General features: G+C 48.4%; 1 protein-coding gene across 4 annotated transcripts in view; it reads left to right on the top strand.

Moving 5' to 3' along the window:
- LOC148028236 (DEAD/DEAH box helicase) overlaps window positions 1-21,923 on the top strand; it is a 226,443-nt gene that overhangs the window by 194,885 nt on the left and 9,635 nt on the right. For all 4 annotated transcript variants that reach the window (XM_087690017.1, XM_087690016.1, XM_087690018.1 and 1 more), the window contains exons 11-12: window positions 4,740-4,913; window positions 5,013-5,060. In XM_087690017.1, the coding sequence (XP_087546143.1) occupies window positions 4,740-4,913; window positions 5,013-5,060 (222 nt within the window). The remainder of the gene's footprint in view (window positions 1-4,739; window positions 4,914-5,012; window positions 5,061-21,923) is intronic.

Here is a 21,923-nt window from a genome sequence, read left to right as displayed (position 1 = left end):
TCCTTGGCATCCAACCTGAACTGAAAATCTCCTGGAAAGCCAGTAGAAAGGGATCCTTCACTACCTCCCACTAGGTGGTGAAGAAGGCCTTAGAGAGACCATCCTCTCCAAGGCATTTTTTCCCGTTTGGAAAGCCTCCTCTAATTCCTTCTGATAAGACCTGCCGATAGACTCCTTGGCATCCAACTTGAACTGAAAATCTCCTGGAAAGCCAATAGAAAGGGGTCCTTCACTACCTCCCACTAGGTGGTGAAGAAGGCCTTAGAGAGACCATCCTCTCCAAGGCATTTTTTCCCGTTTGGAAAGCCTCCTCTAATTCCGTCTCTGTGAAGGAGTCTAGGAGGGAGCGTCCCATCTCCTCTGTGATGAGGGATGGGATGTGATTCCAAACATGCTGTCAGCAATGCTGTCCTCTAGGTGAGCCTATCTCCTGCTAGAAAAGGCATTTGTAGTAGTCGGTGGCAATCTCCATCACCTCGTCTGGGCTAGAGTGAATCCTCCATACTGATCCCGAAGGCATGGGGCTAGTGTGCCTGAAGAAACTCCCTGCACATCGTATCCCCCTTTTGCACCTAGAAGGTTGTTGAGGTGCGGAATGAGAACTCCGAGCACCTGTTCTCTAGGCCGGTGATGGCTACTCGTGTGCACACCTCCTATGCTTGGAGGATGGGATCCCTTGGTGCGTCCTGTAATAATCTTTGCGTGGCTACAAGGTCGCGTCGGAGTGCTCTCTCCTCCTCCCAACTCTGTTGCCTAGCCTGTAGGGCTGCCTCCTAGCAAATACTGCTCGACTCAGCTAGGATCTCTACGACCTCCTCTGCAATCTAGTCCTTCCTGCCCCCACTCCCTAGTCCAATTCTGCTCAATCTATCTCTTCACCTCCTCCCTCCTGTAGATCGAGTCAGGGATAGGACCGAGCAGTGATCGGACAGAGTGGTGCTAGCGAACTGACCTATCTGGCCTCCACGAGAGCATCCCCACTCTCCCACATAGAACCTGTCCAACCGCTCCAAGACTCCGTCCAGCCGCTTGTATCCCCAAGAGAAGTCCAACAACCTTTCCCTCCTATGGAAAGCTTGGTCTCTCCAAGCATCACGAGCTCCTACTGCTAGTAGGAAGACCTTCCATGCCTCCTGCTCCTCCCCAGCCATGCCCTGGTAGTTTCTGCCTCTACCCTGCTAGTCCTCTAAGGCCTCCAGATGGTTGGAGTCTCCTCCAACAATCCAAGAGTCCACCTCTGAGAGTCACCTTTGGGTGTCTTGCTGCAATGTTCACCCAAAACTTGCTACATGCCCTGACCTCAGTGGGGCCATGGACATTGAGGACTCCAAGGCACGAATATCCAACCTGATCCAGAGAACCCTCCCTACCACAATCGCCCCATGATCTCGTACACAGGCAGTAAGGCTCGGGCCAATAGAGGTGCATATGCCTCCACTCCTGCCGTGGGCACTGAGGGTGTACTCCCAGTAGGTGTGTGACTTGCCTAGGAGAACCTTCCCTACCTGATGGGCTTGGGTGGGGGTGAGCTTGTGCTCCTGCAGAAGTAGGATGTCTATCCGTCCTTACAACTCCTGTCGAACAATCAACTTCCTAGAACCACATGGCCTACTGTAGTGGGGACTATTCACATTCCAGGATGCAAGGTGTAAGCTCATGGGGAAACCTGTGACTGACTGAACAGGCATCTATTTAGTGTGGAAGCTACTGATAAGGAGGAAGAACTATGGGGCATGCGAGTATGCTTTGCCGTAGGCCTGGATGGCAAACTCCAGTCCCCCATGGTGGCCCTCGAGCGGTCGGACCATAGGGGTGATAGATGCTCCGAGTGGTACCACCAATGCATCTATCAGCCAAGCTGAGAGTCGTGACTCTATACACTGGTAAAAATGGGCCACCTGTGCCAGGGGCCACTCGATCACATCCATCGGAGCTCTCCACTGTGGAGGGGCTCGAAAGATAATGCTCAAGTGTGGGACCTCAGTAGCACCAGCGCACCAGTTAATGTCCATCATGCAACCTGGCCACTGCTGTGCAAATAGTGCTAGTCCTTCTTCTCCCATCTATTGGGAGATGTGGTCCACCACCTAACTCTTCACCTCCTTCTCTATCTGTGTCGTTGTGGGTCTGCTAGGCGGGACCGTGCGCTGCAAGGCGGAGGCGATAGGGGCAGCGCAGGGGGTTCTTTAAAGCCTCCTTCAATATCTCAGCTTTGCGATCAGCAAAGCCATGGCACCTTGGTTCTTTAAGCCTCTTCCTGCCTTCATCCAAGGTCCACCTATAGCAGGGCAGGTGCGCCACTGATCCACAGGTGGGGGAAAGCAGGTCGGGTACTGCTGCAGGCAGGGGCGGGCAGAAGTGCAGGCAGTTGTCAGGCAGGCAGAAGTGCAGGCAGGGGGAGCGACAGGGCAGGCAGCAGATGGCAAGGAGAGGGGGGTGACAGCCAGGGCAGGCAGCAGATGGCAAGGAGAGGGGGTGACAGCCAGGGCAGGCGGCAGATGGGCAGGCGATGGCCAAGAGTGGCGGCAGATGGCGAGGACAGAGCGACGACCAGGGCAAGGTAAAGGTGGCAATTGATCGGGCAATGGTGGCATGGCGAGACAGTCGGGGCGGGGGTAGCACGCAATGTGACAGGTGGAGTTTTTTAGGTAAGTGTATTAATTACCAAAGCATAATCTCAAAAGTACAACATGATCAAGATTACAAAGATAGAACATGGGCAAAAGTACAAAGGGTCTATATATCCAATAGGGGAGTCGAAGAAACCATAGTATGCGAAGAAAGCAAATCCTATGTAGGGAGAATATCAGCTCAATCATGTCAAGTTGCTAATCAAGGTGGCCTCTCAAGCGGGCTATATAACTCTACACTTCTGAAGATGAACAAAAAATGAATGCATTCCACAGTCCATATGTGCCAACAACCCCAAAAGTGTAAAAAGTGGAAGAGCACATTCATATCGAGCTGCATAGGGTCCGAGAACTTGTAATGTCCAAAGACTTAGTCCTTTCGAAGCATCTAAAGCATCGACAACCCTACCACTCGAGACCAAATGGCAGACAACAGCAACCAAACTTGCCACTGGACAAGGATCCGATCAGACAAGAAGTTTCCACACATTTGGGGGGGAGGGGGAAAAGCCACCATTTGAAATATGATATTTGGAGAATGTAGATTCAAGAGGAAGAGCACCAATCAACATTTGCCAAGTGACAACCTTGTATTTGAATGGCATTTTGTTGAGCCAGCCTGTCATTACCACTGATTTCCACTAAGTTTTACCTCTATAGAGACCCCAAGTGGTGTTGTCCTTTTGAGCAAGCCAATCCTTATCTCATATAAGCAAGTAATATATGTGATTCATTGAAACACGACCCAAATGCAGCTTACCATCAATTATTGTCTGCCATACAATCTTGGCTTGGGAGTCCCTTGATCAACAATATTGTATAAGAGGTCGCGAAACTCCCACACAAAAAAATGTACCATGTTTAGCAAATAGGACCTGTTGACTAAAAATGTTCCGATTACCAATAAGAGGTGGGCAATATGCCAGTAAGTTACCTTCTGTTCAATAGAATCTAGCACCAAAATAAATTGCAGTTCTTTTCTAGTGTCAAGCCCTACATGGAAGTCAGGGCACTTAACAATTGTCCATTTACTGGCCCATTTGAAATCCAATCAAGCCCCAATCATTAATATCATTGTTGGAGTTGTTTAGCTGGTGGGAACCATGCTTATGAAGTGAGACTTGCACACTTGTCTTGTGGACTTTCAGTAACATTGTGGCATTTTACTGATCTGTCTGGGCTGGGGTTTGAGTGCCATTTCTTTTCTGGACTGACTTCATGTGCATTACACTATACTCCACCTCTTGCAGAGAATCTTAATCTCGTTTCTAGAACCCGCTTTTACGCCTTCCTACTGGACCATTCTTGTTCACATCATTCAAGGTGTCCTGTCCTCAAGGCCAATGAGCCCACAACAAGTGTCTTGTCACCGACACTTCATAATGCTAAATCTAGTGGCATGCTGTCCAGTGAGCCATCTGCATGAACTAGCATGTACATATAGTTGATTGACATTTCATCCTGTGCACGCAGCAAGCGTCTTCAGATGAGAATTTCCATAGATAGAACTCTCAGGATACAGATCTTTCAAGTCCAAGAGGCGCAATTCTTTATTTGTGCTTTTAAGACTAGTAAATTCTATAGGTTCTCTGGTAAAAGTTTCTCTATTGCAGCTGTCAATCATGAAAGTTGGAGGCTGAAGCCATTGCCATGACATCCTATGTGGCATGTTGTGAGTCATCAATAGAAACTTGTGTGCATATTTGGCACTAATAGGCACCCAAGCAACTGGCCTGGCATGTTTTTCTTATATCAGGCCACCACTCAGCTTGGTTGATGCAGTCCCACCCCTGATATTGATTGGTCATTGGGGAAGCGACAGCCCTGCTAATCTCTTGATGCCTAATTTTGGGCAATTGGAACATTCCTTGTATAGTTTCTTATGCGCATATAGAGATATACAGATTACTGCTCCAAACTTCAGTATTCCTTGAAGTGTTTGAAAGTCCTTACATTGTATGCCTTTCCGCACTATACTAAACATGCTTTGCATTATATATTGTGTCATATTTTAGTGGTTTTTTCTGAATTTTTCAACCTTTTACGATGTGACTTTCACATTTTTTATTTCCCCCCCCCCCCCCCCCCCATCCTATGTTGGGTGTATAGGAGAGGCTTGTTTCTTTACAAGAATGTTGTGATCTTGGTCAAGGATTCAACCTTGCTGAGAGGGACTTGGCAATAAGAGGTTTTGGGAGTATATTTGGTGAAAAACAAAGTGGAGAGGTGACACATATGGGCATGGACCTTTTCTTTGATATGCTTTTTGAAACATTGTCAAAGGTACACTTTCACATACATAACTTTTTGGTTTTATTCAGCAACTTAATGATTATCCAGTTTGCTCATCAAATTCTTTACTGCCCTTGTTGAACATTGCAGGAGGCTGAGAATCATGTGTTTTTCCAGTATAACTACAATGAAGTCAAAGTAAGTAAATTCCCTCATTCACAAGTTTTGTAGGGGCAACCTTAAATGAGGTTTATGTCTTGGTAAAGTAGATTATATTAATGTTTGAGTCGTGGGATATATTTGTGACATCAAAGACAGTTCCCTCTTAAAACAAAAGGAAGAAGACCAATAGATAAGTTGAAACAACTTTAAGACTTTAAAAAATAACTGGAAGAACCTGAGACAAATGAGTCCAGAAGTCGATGAGACCATCATGCTTTTGGATATCAGTTTATTAAACCCTCTTGAAAAGGTTTCAGAAGAACAAGCCACTGAGGACCTACCGAAAGTTGATAACACTGTCGAGTCTCTTCAGGATGAGCAGGTATTTTTTCACAAAGAAACAAAGAGATTTGGTGGCTTCATCACCCAGATATTATTCACCAAATTTAAAACTGTCCACCTAGAGTTCAAAATGGATGAATGTGACAGATTCAAAAGGCTACCCTCGTATTGTCTGGAGCCTGACATAGATGCTTTTCGGTTGTTGACAACTGCAACATAAGGGGCCAATAAGGTGGGTGGCATGTGGGAGGGCATATGTCAAGAATCTCTGAGATGTTTTGGTGATGAGTTTACTGGAGGCTTCTGGCTAAACCCCAACTGTAACCAGTGCCTGTGATATTGATGTAAAAGACTTGAAGAATATTAACTTATATATCAGTTTATGCTTTATTCTTAATGTTTTGCATTTGAGGATCATTGCCTCAAGTCTTACACTACATGGTGGAGGACTGAAGTTTAAACTTTGAAAAAGATGGTAGACAAATGGACTCGTATCTAAGTCTTCAGTGGTGGCAAATTGTGTTAGCCCTAAGTTGTGGTATACACAAATCTTGTAATGAGTAGTTACATTAATCACATGAGAAATACAAGAGTCACGGCAGAGTAGCAAAAGAAACTGCTGTATGCCAAGAAACTCGATCCTCTCTAGGAAAAAGATTAGCATGCTGAAGAAGACCCTTGAGCTTAGCAATATGACTTTGAACCCCGGAGATAGATGGTTTCCAGGTGATCGATCTAGTTCTGCTGTTCACAACAGGACAGGATCAAATTTCAGCCAAATTTGGCAATGAAATTCTGAAATTTGTCTCTCTCTATCTTTCTCTCAGCCAATTCACAGCTTCAAGAGATCTCAGTCAAATTCAGTTCCAAGAGGGTGCAATTGAAGAATTTCTGCTGCTAAAGCCTAATTAACATCAGAAATTAGGGTTTACCAGCCACCCTCGGAAGAGTGCTAAAGAATGGGGGCCTAACACTTGAAATTCAGCATGTGAAATATGGGGATTTCAGAGAATTTCAAGAGGCCAGCCAGCCAACATAAGTTTGGGGCAGAATTTGTCTTCCAAGGAGCAAATTGGAGGTCAATCACCTAGCAAACCAAGGGGCAAATTGGCTTGAAGGATTGTTGGTTGCTATGGGCAACAAGATGTATTGAAGATTGAAGCCACTCTAGTGAGCCAATGTATTGATGTGTTTCCACACAATTGGGAGACTTTTTTTGATCCCTCCTCATAGGATTGGGATCTTATGGGCTGGCTCAATCTTGAAAAGGATTTGGCTAATTAGGTGTATCATCTCATGATTAAAGATCATCGTTGGCTAGTCATGAAAGCCAATGTTGTGTGGGGCTTGCATAAATCAAAGGCTTGATGGAAAATGATTGCGATGGAAGGCTGGCTGAATAAGACTATCTTCAAATGTAAGTTCTTTCTTTGGAGAGTGCTGATTGGTGGATGAAACCAGCTTTCCTTCTCGATAGGGTCATAAATAACCTGATTAACCACTAATTACAGCAATTATGAGGAACCCTGAACGGAACGCTCCTGCCCATCACCGCTGACGTGCCACCACGCTCCCTGCTACCCCCTTGTTTCTCCCACCGGTCACCGTTGACCTGCCACTGCGCCCCCCCTACTCTTCCCTTTGGACTTGCAGTAGAGTATCGCTAGTTAGTGGAGGACTTTGGACGGCTCTTTCGCACTGTCCTTCCCGCCTCCTTTGCGCACATAGCGAGAGCAGCAGGAATCCCAAAGGTATGGGTGGCAATGAAAGAGAAAAAGAACATACCACAGTTTTTGGAGACTAAGGCAGGCGGACACTCCTTTAGGCAGTACGTTATTGTGACTGGGCAGCGAAGGCAATGCCTGCGTTGCCATGACTTTGGGCATCAGGCAGCAAATTGTATGCGCTTCGAAGCCAAGGCAACTTCACGGACAGGCCCACAGGTAGACACAGACAGCTTAACACGGGTCTAGAGACAACAGAGGGAGGCGGCAGGGGGGGCCGCAGTCAGCCCCTTAGACATAGCCATGGCAACAAGGAGCAGGAGGGCAAGTGTCCCTCCCCTCCTCGCTCCACCCGGAAGGACCATAAGCCTCCACATCCACCCCCCATGATGTCGTGACAAGCCACGTCACCTAAGAGTCCACATCCCTCACACCCTCCCCCCTCCCCTCCCCCCACAGTCCCCCTACCAACCCTAGCCCACAGCCTCCTCCTCTAAAGCCACCGGCCCCCCCCCCCATACCACCCGCCTTGCGTCTCCGACCACCCCACCATCCCTCGATCCTCCCTCTCACCACCATCCCTCCCTCCAATCAATTCCCCTGATCCCCACCCACTATAGGTGACCTCCACCCCCCCACAGGAGGTGGAAGTCCCATACACCGACATCCTCCACTCACTACCAACCTAGCTCCCCCCCCCACACACACAACCACCAGCTCATCTGGCCCTACTGCTCATCACACTTTCCCGAGACAAGCACAATTGCTACCACAGGAGTTTTTTCGTAGTGGTCTTACCTGAGAGTTGCGGAGCTCAAAGAGTTCCCACTACCCCTGGAGGTGGGAATCTTCGTGGTTCGTAAGTCAAGGAGTGGCAAGGTACATCTACTAGCACCACCGGATGGATCAAACTATACATTCTTCCTTCAGACCTCTCATATACGAGATTGGATGGTGATACAGATAGAGAAGGAGGTGAAGAATCAAGTAGCAGATCACATCTCCCAGTGTATGAGAGAAAGACTAGCACTCTTCTTCCAGCAGTGGCCAGGTTGCATGATGGACATAAATTGGTGGGTCAGGGCTGAGGTCCCACATCTAAGCATTATCTTTCGAGCCTCTCCACAATGGAGAGCTTCGATGGATGTGATCGAGTGGCCCCTGGCCGTTTCTCACAATGTACAGAGTCACGCCTCTGAGCCTGTGGCTAACAGATGCTTTGGTGGTACCACCAGATGCATCTATCACCCCCATGGTCCAGCCTACCATAGGGGAATCGAGTTTCCTATCCAGGCTTGCAGCAAAGCGTATCCGCATGCCCCATAGCTCTTCTTCTTCATCAGTAGCTTCCACACCAAACAGAGGCCTATTCGGTCAGCCGTAGGTTTCCCTATGAGTTTACATCTTGCATCCTGGAATGTGAACAACCTTCACTACAGTGGGGCACGGGGTTCCAAGAAGTTGATTGTTCGGCAGGAGTTGCAACCTGCCCTCGCCAGATGGATCAACATCCTACCTTAGCGGGAGCACAAGCTCACTCCCGCATAGGCCCAACGGGTAGGAAAGGTACTCCCAAGCAATTCACACACTTATTGGGAGAACGCCATCGGTGCCCACAGCAGGAGTGGAGGTGTATGCACCTTTATTGACCCGAGTCTCACCGCTTGTATGCAAAACCACAGAACGATTGTGGTAGGGAGGGTTCTTTGGATCAGATTGGACATTGGGGACTCGTGCCTTGGAGTGCCCAATGTCTATGCCCCTATTGAGGTTAGGGCATGCAACAGGTTCTGGGTGGAGATTGCAGCAGGACTCCCAGAAGTCGACTCCTAGATTGTTGGAGACTTAAACAACCTGGGTCCCTTAGAGGACCAACAAGGCAGAGACAGAAACTATCAAGGCATGGCTAGGGAGGAGCAGGAGGCATGGGAGGTCTTCCTACTAGCAGTAGGAGCACATGATGCTTGGAGAGACCCTGCTTTCCCCGGGAGGGAGAGATCGCTGGACTTCACTTTGAGATATAGGCGGCTAGGCGGAGTTTTGCTGGAGCAACTAGACAGGTTTTATGTGGGAGAGTGGGGATGCTCTCGTGGAGGCCAAGTAGGGCAGTTAGCAAGCACCACTTTGTCTGATCACTCTTCGGTTCTCCTGACACTTGATTCCCCAGCCTCTACCCTAAACACACGATCCTGTTAGGATCCCTGACTCGATCTACAGGAGGGAGAAGGTGAAGAGTCAGATTGAGTAGATTTGGACTAGGGAGTGGGGTAGGAGGGACCGGAACTCAGAGAAGGTTACAGAGGCCCTAGTCGAGTCGAGCAGTATCTACCAGGAGGCAGCCCTGCCCTTGCCAACGGATGGGCATCTTACTGTTACAAGAGCACAAGCTCACTCCCGCCCAGGCGGGGAACACTCCATTGATGCCCACGGCAAGAGTGGAGATGTATGCACCTCAATTGGCTCGAACCTCACCGCCTATGTACGGGGGGCCATGGGATGATTGGGGCAAGGAGGATTCTATGGATTAGATTGGATATTGGGGACTCGTGCCTTGGATTCCTCAATGTCTATGCCCCTACTGAGGTCAGGGCACGCAGCAAGTTCTGGGTGGAGATTGTAGCAGGACTCCTAGAGGTGGACTCCTGGATTGTTGGAGGAGGCTACAACAACCTGGAGGCCGTAGAGGACCACCAGGGCAAGGGTAGAAACTAACGGGGGATGGCTGGAGAGGAGCAAGAGGCATGGAAGGTCTTTCTATTGGTAGTAGGAGCACACGATGCTTGGAGAGACCGAACTTTCCACAGGAGGGAGAGGTCGTTGGACTTCTCGTGGGGATACAGGTGGCTAGGCGGAGTATTGCTAGAGCGGTTGGACAGGTTCTATGTGGGAGAGTGGGGATGCTCTAGCGGAGGGCAGATAGGGCAGTTGGTTGGCACCACTTTGTTTGATCACTACTTGGTTCTCCTGACACTTGATCCCCTAGCATCTTCCCTAGACACATGATCGTGTTAGATCCCTGACTCGATCTATAGGAGGGAAGAGGTGAAGAGTCAGATTGAGCAAATTTGGACTAGGGAGTGGGGTAGGAGGGACCGTATTGCAGAGGAGGTTGCAAAGGTCCTAGCTGAGTCGAGCAGTATTTGCCAGGAGGCAGTCCTGCAAGCCAGGCGAGCTGGGAGGAGAAGAGAATACTCCGATGGGACCTAGCAGCCACACAGAGATTACTACAAGAGGCACCAGGGGATCCCAACCTCCACGTACAGGAGGTGCGCGTACGAGCAACTATCGCTAGCCTAGAGGACAGGTGCTCAGAGTTCTCATTCTGCACCTTAGCAACCTTCAGGGCGCAGAAGGGGGACATGATGTGCAGGGAGTCTTTCTAGGTACATCAGCCCAACACCTCAGGAGAGCGGATACGCAGCCTTCGGGATCAATATGGGAAGATTTGCTCTAGCCCATATGAGGTGATAGAGATTGCCACCGACTACTACAGATGCCTTTTCCAGCACAGGAGACAACCTCAACCACAAGACAGCAATGTAGACAATAGGTCTGGGATCACATCCCGTCTCTCGTCACACAAAGTAGATGGGATGCTCCCTCCTAGATCCCTTCACATAGAAGGAATTAGAGGAGGCTTTCCACCCAGGATGAACAAAAATGCCCGGGAGGATGGGATCAGTAGGGAACAGCCGTTCCAGCTTGTAGGAACGGCCTAACACGTTCCAAACCCTCCAAGGATGTGAAACAGCCAGGGAACCTTCCCTGCCGTTCCCAAGGCCGTTCCCTATTGTTCCAAGGAGATGGGAACGGCAGGGAACGGCCTCAACTTAGACTTAAGCATTTACAATGATCAATCTTACGTGCATCACTGCTTTGTATAGGTGAATATTGATACATTCAAGTTGACGGGCGACACTCTTTCAAGAGGTGGACGAGGAGGAGGAGATGATTTTTGCAGAGCTCTATAGAGAGCTTATAGCAGCAGATACTCCTGACACTTGCAGTCAGTGTGCTCGTGGACAAGGAGTTCGAGTAGGTGGTAGCAAGGGCATGGTCATTCGACGCCCTCCATCATCGAGGAGGGGTGGTTCAAGTGGCTTGCAAACATATGTAAGGTAGGGCTCTAGTAGCTCACATCTCCTGTGCCTCATGATGACGTCCCCCCCTTGCCTACACAGCCACCACCTAGGGAGCCATCATTTGATGATGATGGTAACCTCATCAATGAGGATGAGTATGAGTGTGTCTCATCATTTAATGCCAAGGAGTCATCTTCAGGCTCTCTTGAGGAGTACTCAGATGGTTCTGATGATGATGATGATGATGATGATGATGATAGTGATGCCTCATCATAGATTCATAGGTCTCTCTCTTTTTTGTATCAGATATACTAGATTGTAGTTGTATCGCATGTTTTGCTGCCCATGTGACCGCGATGGTCACCCTCATTTATTCATCTTATTCTATAATGAAATGGCTATTTCCACTTTAAACATGTATTCTATGATCTATCATTTAATGATTTACGGTTTTTGTTATTTAAAAATTTATATTAATTTTTTTTCGTACTAATATCGTACTGTACCTTATAAAATCATAAGGTACCATTTAGTACCTTATTTTATCGTACTGTACCGTATCGTACCTTCCCAATGATCGCTTTGAGTGTGAGGATGTGATCCAGTGTGGTGTGTCTACATGTAAAGCCAGTCTGTCCTTGTGCCCTTTTGTCATTCCTTTCAGCCCATGCATTGAGCTCATGTCCCAATATGGATCTAAATATTTTGGTCAATGTGTGGACCGTGGCCAACCATGATGGTTGTGTAGTTGTTAGGGAGCAAAGGATCACTACTTTTAAATAGTGAAACGATGGTATGGTCTGACCAAATCTTAGGAAGTCGCTCGCAAACAGCCCTATTGAACATTTGTGCCGATATGGATGCTAGTATGTCACATGCATGTGAGAAGTGCTCTTCTACCGGACTATTGTCATCCTATACCTTCCCATTTTGCAATCTATAAATTGCCTCTCTGGCCAACTTCTCAATGACAAATGCTCACTATTTTTGCCTACTGGCTTTTGTAGGCTCTATGGGTGTCTGTTCTTGTACATCATACAGCTGTCTCCCTTACTACAGCCAAATAGCAAGTGATGTAATCTGATGGAACATTCTCCATGCTCTTTTGTTGTCCTGTCCCAATAATAGCTTAAATATTTATGTCTCAAGCTTTGCCAAATAAGCGCATCTCTTCTTTGGTATGAGGCATTTGAAAAGTTCCCTTGCTTGTTTTGTAAGCATGTGCAAGTGTCTCTGTAGTCATCATCATACCAGCCATTTTGGGAGGCTGTAGATGGTGAACGTTTCCTTGATGGTACATTGCATGGGAATGCATACATAACTGAAGTATGCAGAGCTTCTGTCAAGTCTATCTTGTCATGCACAGAGCCACTATAGATATGTGAGATCTCCTCTGCAAAGTGGTATGTTGGGGTGTGTGGGGAGTTATGATAATATGTCTCTCATGCATCCACAATAGATTGAGAAGGTTAAGATGGCATGGTGCGTTGCTATTATGGTGCATCCTGAGATCTCAAAGTTTATAACATTTGGTATCCATGTTGGTGGTCCCGTTAAATAATCCATAGTACTTGCTCCTCATTTAAGGTTACAACATGCCAAGGTGTTTGATCGTGGTGAGCATGAGAGGCCATTGAAATTGGCTGATCCATGTGCATTGCCCAAGGCCAGTAATTATGTTCCATAGGTGTTCACTTCTGGATTTGGGTACATCAATCTCCTCAAACATGGCATCATCCTGTATTAATACAATTACCTTTTGCGAAAGAAAAGAGAGAGAGGGGGGGGGAGAGAGAGAGAGAGAGAGAGAGAGAAGAGAGAGAGCCGTCGCGTAACGTCGCGATCAAGATGTCATCGTCTGTGACTGGGCCAACTGTCCTGCGACCTGACCCTGGTACCTCGTCTGTCCTCCAGCGCATCACCTGTGCCTGACCTGCTAGCCTGTGCACCCTCTATTCCACCCCTACTGCACGCAGGGGCCACCCAGACTCAGACAGATCATCAGTGAGGCAGAGAGAGCCAAATCCTAATTGTTTGTGCCCAGCACTTCCTACCTGCCCTGTGCCCCCTGTGCTCCTGTGGGGCTGGGACCTGTGTGCCACCAGCAGGCATCTCAGCTTCCTGTCGCGTGTTCCTGCAGCGTGCAGGGCAGACTGTTTGCCCCGCGTGCGCTCACGCACACCCACAGAGAGAGAGAGAGAGAGAGAGAGAGAGAGAGAGAGAGAGAGAGGCACAGCTCACAGAGCTGATCTGCCCCTGTACAGCGAGCGCGCGAGTGTGTGAGAGAGTGAGAGAGCGAGAGAGAGAGAGAGAGAGAGGATCCATCGACCCGCTGACGCGCCTATTGTCCTGTTCATCTCCGCCTGCCTTTCGCGAGCGAAACAGACGTCCTCTGCTTGCTGCCCGCAGGCCCGTCGCCTGACGCCCTGTCCACTGTCGTTGAGTCCCCCGCCCTGTTGTCGGGCGGCCCATCGCCTGCGTCACTCATCCGCCTGTACTGCGACCGCTGCGCCTGCTTCTCGCCCCTTCGCCCCGTCCGTTAGGGTTTTGGCAGACGATGGACCCCTGCGCCCCAGACCGTCCTGCTCTGCCGTCGACTGCCAGGCTTTTGTTCTGCCCTCCTGCCACTGCACTGTTAGGGTTGTGCCTTGCCACAAGGGTTATTGGGACAGGCCACGACTGAGGCTAACAGGTAAAGCTCCGCTTTCATCGGCTGTGCATGCAGAATACGCCACTGGACAGCGACTCTGTACAGAAAAGAGGGAGAGAGAGAGAGGGGGAGAGAGAGAGAGAGGCCTGCGTGTCTCTGCCCCCCGCGACTTTTTCACCCGGCCTCTGACCGACATACATACTAATTCAATATGGCTGGCCTGGATCTGGCTTTCATAGACCAAACGGTGGTAGCTCTTGGTCCGGATTCTGACACCGAGGAACCAGAGGACATGGTTCCGTGCACAGAGGAGATGCCCCCGGCTCCTGACCTCCAGCCAGCGGGCAAACGCACCAAGCATACTTCGGCCGAGATAATGGATCATCAGGATCGTTCCTATGCTTAGGTTGCTTCTGATTCCATGGACTCCCAGGAGGTTGATTGGGAGCACTTGCTGGAGTTTGCCAACACTTTGCTGGGCGATTATGTTCAACATAATCAGGAAGTCTTTTCGTAATCAGGAAGTCTTTTCGGACTCTGCAATGGAAGATGTTCTGGAAGCCACTGTGGATCCGAAATAGGTATTGCGTTCCTTTTCAGTGTTTTATGAACGTGCTGTGATACTTTTCTTCACTGGTAGGATCCCACTGCTTTCCCGTATTCGCCAGTGGCTGCACAGTCTGCTTCAAGAGGAATGTGTTGAAGAGATTTTTGTTGGCCCCCGGGGTTTTTTTGAGGTGCTGTTGAAATCAGAGACACACCGTGCTGCTCTCCTGTCTAAACTGCCATTGTTCGTTGATCGCCGTCTGGTCCATGTGGTGCCATGGCGGCCAATGGCAGATTTTCAGCGTTTGCTGCAATATGAATGCCCCGTGTGGGTTGAAGTGGAAAATTGTCCGACTGTTTATTGGCCACTGTTAAAAGACGCCATGGCCGCTGTGGACACTGCTCTAGTCCCCCCAAGCCTTAGGGCCATGAATCGCAACCTCGTGTGTATGTTATGGGACACTGCTCGAGAAAGGCCTGTTTGGTTACGTATTAACTGCTCTGGCATGCATCCTTTACATTTTCGTTTGAAATGGGACAACTTTGCAGGACATTGCTTTTCGTGTGGAAAATTGGGGCATTTTATGGCTGAATGCCCAAAGAAGCACCACGCTTCAGATACCAAGCATGTTGCGCAGCCCATGGAAGATATGGTGTGTGATGCGCCGTTGCAGAATACCACCCAGCCACCTAAAGTCTTGAATAAAGGTAAACAACAGGTCTTGGGTTTGGATTCTAGTGGCAACTATTGGGTAGATGTACGCGCGAAAAAAGGCAACAGGCTTGTTGGCTGGCATGGTGGATATTGTGCCTGCTGCCTCACCAGATTCCATGTGTACGTATATGCGCAGGAAAGAAATGATGTCTTCAGAGCACTCTGCTCCTGCTATGGTTTCCTCTGCTCCCCGTCAACAGCCAGCTAGGCGAGTATCTTCGGATGGTCCAAAGGGTCCACCTGCCAAGCTAGCTTTTGATACTCGAGGTAACGTCATTACCCCATGGGATTGTCGTTATCCCCGCTCCATCCCCAAGACAGTGGATATGCCATCCACTTCCAAAGCTGGTCATCAGAACTCTTTTGCCGTGTTAGTTGATTTCTTGGATGAGGGTGTCTTAGACATTCTCGCAGAAAAGGTCACATCTAGGCAAGCTGTGCCTTGTACCTGATTTTCTTTTGAATCCACATGAAGATAGCCACGTGGAATGTGCGAGGAATTTGTTCTCGCCACAAGCAACATGCCATGTGGACAATATTGCATGAGAATCAGTGGGATGTCTTGTGTGCTATTGAGAACAAGAGTCATGGTGAAGCAGGTAAAGTTGTGGATTGCTATGGCTTTCGTTTGTTCTATGCAGGGACACATGCCAGGCAGTATTCTGGTGTGCTTATGATTGTACATGAAAAATATCAACCGGTTCTTATAAAAAATTATGCACATGGCCGCTTTGTGGTGATTGAAATTTTATTCGGAGGAGAGATCTTATGGTTACTTGGCCTCTATGCTCCGAATGATCCTTTATCTCGCCGGGAGCTTTGGCATACCTTGCAGACTTCCTTGTCCCTTGGCAGACGGGGTTTTTTGATGGGGGATTTTAATATGTGTGTTGATTCTTCACAGTCAACATCAGAACATTTGGTAATGGATGCGCCGGAAAGACGTATGTGGCAGGAGTTGGCTTTTGCCGTTCTTAAGCAAGATCTCTGGTCCTAGCTGCATCCTTCTTCTACAGGGTTTACCTTCCATTTTGCCTAGTATGCCACAACATGGTCGCGGTTAGACCGCATATACATCATGCAAGATGATGATTTCCTTCCTAAGATACTCGAAATGAAAGTTTTGCAACAATATGCCTTGTCGGATCATTTCCCTCTGCAGCTTGAGCTCCTTGCACAACCCATTGCACCTTTCAAGCAATTTCTGAATAGACTTCCTTTGCGTTTCAACTCGTCTTATTTGAAGCATGCAATCTTTCAAGGCTATATGTAGCAATTGATTGATCGATTCTTATTGGATTTCTCATCTCAGGGCACTGCTTCGTTTGAACGATTACTCTCTAATGTGTGGCGGGTTGCTCGGCAGTATGGGATCCATCAGGCCTCTCTTTGTCGGCGGTGCCGACAAGCAACGGAGAAACTGCTGGCTTTGGTTCGTTCTTTGCTGGTGGACACTCCAGATAATGCATTTATGCTCTCACTGGCAACGCGTTTGGCCGACCTTATTAAAGAGTTTCAGTTGAAATCTTATCAGCAGGTCAAATTGCAACATCTGACGGAGACTATGCAAGATAGTGCTTGTCAGACCCATAAGTTTTTTCGAGCTCTCCATGCCTCTCCTGCTCGAGAGAATATGATTAGGCTCCAGGATGCAGAAGGTCAAATGGTCCTTGATCCGCAGACAATTGTGAATATGTGTAGAAATTATTGCCTTGACCTTCTTGGTTCTACTTCTCCTTCAGGCCAAATTACTCATGCTCATTCAGTTTTTTATGATCTGGCCCACAATCAAGTTCCTCAGGACATGCAATCTACTCTAGAGGCAGATATTTGTGAGTCGGAGGTTATGGATGTTCTGTTACATTTACCCAAGGATAAAAGTCCTGGCTGGGATGGTCTCACCAATGAGTTCTTTCAGTTTTTTGCCACCCAGCTCGCGAAACCTTTGATGGCTTTGTTTCAGCGGGTATGGGAAACGGGGATCATGCCTTCCTCTTGGAAAGAAGGTCTTATTAAACTGCCTCCAAAAGTTCCTTCGCCATCCATGTTGAAACAGTGACGCCCAATTTCTTTGATGGGTTCTATGTATAAAATCTTTTCCAAAGTTATGGCGAATCGCCTTCTCAAGCATCTTCCTGCCATTGTGCATCCTCTCCAATATGGTTTCATTAAGGGCAGAAACATTTTGCACAATGTATTAATTGCGCAACTAGCGATTGATTATGCAAGGCATTCAAATCAGGAGGTCATACTGGTTCAATTGGACCTGGAAAAGGCTTTTGATTATTTGGACTGGTCTTTCATTGCAAAACTTATGTCTGCTATGGGCTTTGGTGCCCGGATGTCTCGTCTGATCTACACTATTAGTGTTGTAGCGTCTTCGCGGGTCATGTTGAATGGAGGCGTTACCAAGCCAATTGTCCTTGCCCGCTCTGTCAGACAAGGGTGCCTGTTGAGTCCTTTCTTCTTTGCCCTTGCAACTCATCCGGTTCTTTCGATGCTATCTCATATGGCAGCTTCTACTCAGTTGGCTGGATTGTTGCTTCCCTCTGGACAGCACTTCATTGATCAATCCTTGGCTGATGACAGTTTTATGATTTTGCGTGCGGACAAAGATAATCTTCACAAAGCATTAGATGTTTGGGCTCTCTTTGGTCACGCTTCTGGTCTTCGCATCAACGCTTTGAAATCGGCCATTCTCAGCTGCACGGAGTCGGATTTGCAGTCATTGGACTGGCAGGGAATGGTTGTCCCCCGTGGCTCCATTGTCAGGCATCTTGGGTATCCTTTGGGTATTGATATTCCCCCAAAGCAGCTACTACAATGGATTTCACAGAAACTCGTGGCTAAGTTTCTGTATTGGAAATCTCAAGCCTGGCCCTTCCATGTTCGCCTCAAAGTAGCCCAGACAATTATGTTGCCAATGCTTACATATTTCTTGCCATTGCTACCCTAGACTACTACTACACTGAATGATCTTACTAAGTCTATTCGTTTCATGTTATGGAAGAAGGATTCCTTGCATGCAGGTATTTCCTGGATTTCTTGGTTGCATGCGTGCTCCCCAAAACGCATGGGTGGAGGGGCTATTTTGGATGCCCAAACTCATATCCTGGCACTCCGCTGGTCTCTTTTTCGCGTTGATTATCATCCTTGGGTTGTCATAGCCCGTTATTTTCTTGAGGATCATGGGCTTCGGCATGGTAATACCCAAATCCGCAGTTCTTGGTGGCATGTTCTTAATGCCGATTCTCGGTTCTCTAGTTCTTCCTCATCTTTGCTTGCCCATTTGGTATGTTCCTGGAGACTGGTCCTCCGGAAGTCTCAGTGGCATCCAACGGATCGCTTAGCCACTAATTCTTTTCAATTGGAACTGTTGGTAGTCTCGCGATTAATTTCGTGGGACGGTGGTAAACATGAGCTTCGACCACAATTCAAGCGCATGGCACGTTTGGGTTTAACTTCGGTCGCGGATGCCACCCTTGCCTATCGCAATGTGTTCATGTGGTTTCGTACAGCCAGGAGGCTTTTCAGGATCCCTCATGGATACAGGTATTTATGGGAACTGCTTTTGATGGTGCTTCAGAGCAGACAACCCTTTCCTACCCTTGCTACGGATCGTCCCTGGTAGGATTGGACTTTGCAAGCAGGTTGACTTTAGAAAAGGCATCAGCTAACCAGGTGTATCATCTTCTAATTAAAGATCATCGATGGCTGGTTACTAAAGCTAATATTCTATGGGGATTGCATAAATCCCGGTCATGGTGGAGGGCAACTGTGATGGAAGGCTGGTTAAATAAGACACCATTCAATTATAAGGTCTTTCTTTGGAGGGTGATGATTGGTGGTCTTCCGCTTGCTTCAACTCTTTCCAAGCGCCGAATCTCCAACGGCAACTGTTTCTTTTGCACCACCACTGTGAAATCCGCCTGTCATCGTTTTATTTCTTGCCCTCTTGCTCAGAAAATCTAGTCATTCTTATCAGCCGTCTGGCGAGCGGTGGTTGGTTTCTCGCTATGCCCGTTTGATTGGGTTTTCATGCAGCCCAAATATCCCTCACCGACACAGCCACATATGAAGATCTTGTTTTACTTTCTTCGATATTGGGGCTGTTGGCACAACTGGACTGTTCGGAATGCTTTCTTTTTTGATTCCGCTTATAATGTTCAGCGGCATATTGCTAGGCTTAAAGGTCTCTTGTATTGGCAGATAGATCTTCTCTGGCATTCTGACATCCTCTCTCGGGAGGACTTACGCCCTTGGCATATGGCAATTTCCTCCGCATCTTTGCCATAATTTTTGTAACTCTTTGGCCGTCTGGTTCTTGTAAAGAGTCAGTGTGTACACACAATGGGGTAGAGCCATCGTGTATCTTGTAATCATGTAAATTTTTTTCGTAATTAATACAATTACCTTTTACGAAAAGAGAGAGAGAGAGAGAGAGAGAGAAGAGAGGAGTCCCGAAGAGATGGCGGGAGAGAGGGAGAGAGAGAGAGCGGGAGATGTCGCCGCCTGTGCGTGCCGTTCGGCCGTCGGTCCTCTGACTTGCGCCCGTCGTCACGCCTGGTCTTTGGCCGTCACGCTTGCCCGGCCCGTTGTCACACCTATTCCTCTTCGCCTATCGTCAGACCGCCCGTCACCACCAGACTTGCGCCCATCGCCCGTCCGCGTCACCCCTGCACTCCTCGTCAATCCTCTTCAGACCTGCGCCCGTCGTCCGTCGCCGTCTGCCCTGTGTACCAGACCTGCACCCGTCGCCAGTCCGCATCAGCCCTGCACCCGTCTTCTTCAAACCTGCGCCCGTCATCCATTGTCGTCAGACCTGCGCCTGTCGTCAGCCATCGTCGGTCGTCATCAGACCTACCCGCTATCAGACACTGCCGTCGGAGCTGCTCGCACTCCGACCCACCCGCCTAAGAGACAGAGAGAAAGAGAGAGAGCGCGCCCTCTGCCTGCTGCCCGCCTTGATCTGCCCATTTTGCCACCAAGGGGCAACAGCCAGTCACACCCAAGTTGCCATACAGAGCGCGCAACAACGTGAGCCAGCAAACGGAACGAGTCCTTCTCTGCCTGTGGACGTGCCTTCTCTGCATAGCGGCCGTCTGTTTTTGCGCACGTGCTTCCCAAGCTTCTTCGTCAGTCCAGTGCCTTGTCCGTTTCGCCTAAGAAAGAGGGAGAGTGGCCTGCGCATTCCTAGCTCCCATGAGATCTTCATTCGGCCTCTGACCGGTATACGCAGTGATACAATATGGTTGGGCTGGATCTGGATTTTATACACCAAATGGTGGCAGCGCTTGGTCCGGACTCTGATACCAAGGAACCCGACGATATGGTTCCGTGCAATGAAGAGATGCCCACTGCTCCTGACTTTCAGCCTGCAAGCAAACGCACCAAGCATACTTCGGAAGAGACAATGGATCATCAGGATCGTTCCTATACTCAGGTTGCTTCGGATTCTGCGGACTCTCAGGATGTTGACTGGGAGCATTTGCTAGAGTTTTGCCAACACTCTACTTGGCAATTATGTTCAACATAATCAGGAAGTCTTTTCTGACTCTGTACCGGAAGATGTTCTGGAAGCCACTGTCGACCCGAAATCTGTCTTGCGCTCCTTTTCAGTATTGTATGATCGCGCTGTGATACTCTTATTCACTAGTAGAACCCCCCAGCCTTCCCGTATTCACTAGTGGCTGCACAGTCTGCTACAAGGGGAATGTGTTGAACAGATTTTTGTGGGGCCCCGAGGTTTTTTGGAGGTGCTGTTGAAATCTGAGAAGCATCGTGCTGATCTCCTGTCTAAACTACCATTGTTCTTTGATCGCCGTTTGGTCCATGTTGTGCTATGGCGCCCTATGGCAAACTTTCAGCGCCTGCTTCAACGTGAATGCCCGGTGTGGGTTGAAGTGGAAAATTGCCCGACTGTCTATTGCCCACTATTAAAGGATGCCATGGCCGTTGTGGGCACTGTTCTGGTCCCCTCGAGCCTAAGGGCCATGAATCGTAACTGTTTGTGTATGTTATGGGACACTACTAGGAAAAGGCCTGCGTGGCTACGTCTTAATTGCTCTGGCATGCATCCTTTGCACTTTCGTTTGAAATGGGGAAACTTTGCAGGACATTGCTTTTCGTGTGGAAAATTGGGCATTTTATGGCCGAATGCCCAGAGAAGCAACCATCTTCAAATGATTGAGCATGTTGTGCTTCCTATGGAAGACATGGTGCTTGATGCTCCGTCACAGGATGCAACCTAGCCACCTAAAGTTTTGGATAAAGGCAAACATGTTTTGGGTTTGGATTCCCGTGGCAATGACTGGGTAGAGGCACGTCCCAAAAAAGGTAAAAAGTTTGATATTGGCGTGGCGGATACTGGGCCTAATACTTCACAAGGTTCCATGCGCACGTATATGCGCAGGAAAGAAATGTTGTCTTCAGAGCGCACTGCGCATACTATGGTTTCTTCTGCTCCCCGTAATCAGTCTACTAGGAAAGTATATACAGAAGGTTCAAAGGGTCCACCCGCTAAGTTAGATTTTGATACTAGAGGTAATGTGATTACACCATGGGATCATCATTATCCCCGTTCCATCCCCAAGACCATGGATATTCTGTCTATCTCTAAAGCTGGCCATCAGAACTCTTTTGCCGTGTTAGCTGATTTTTTGGATGAGGGTGTCCTTGACATTCTAGCAGAAAAGGTTAAATCAAGGCAAGCGGTGCCTCGTTTCTGATTTTCTTTTTGAATACATATGAAGATTGCCACGTGGAATGTGCGAGGCGATTGTTCTCACCATAAGCAACATGCCATGTGGACGGTATTGCATGAGAATCAGTGGGATGTCT

Source organism: Lygodium microphyllum, chromosome 12 (assembly GCF_053477565.2).
Source record: "Lygodium microphyllum isolate KBCC chromosome 12, Lygodium_microphyllum_v1.1.10, whole genome shotgun sequence".
Lineage (NCBI taxonomy): Eukaryota > Viridiplantae > Streptophyta > Polypodiopsida > Schizaeales > Lygodiaceae > Lygodium > Lygodium microphyllum.
This window is presented reverse-complemented; position numbering and strand designations above follow the sequence as displayed.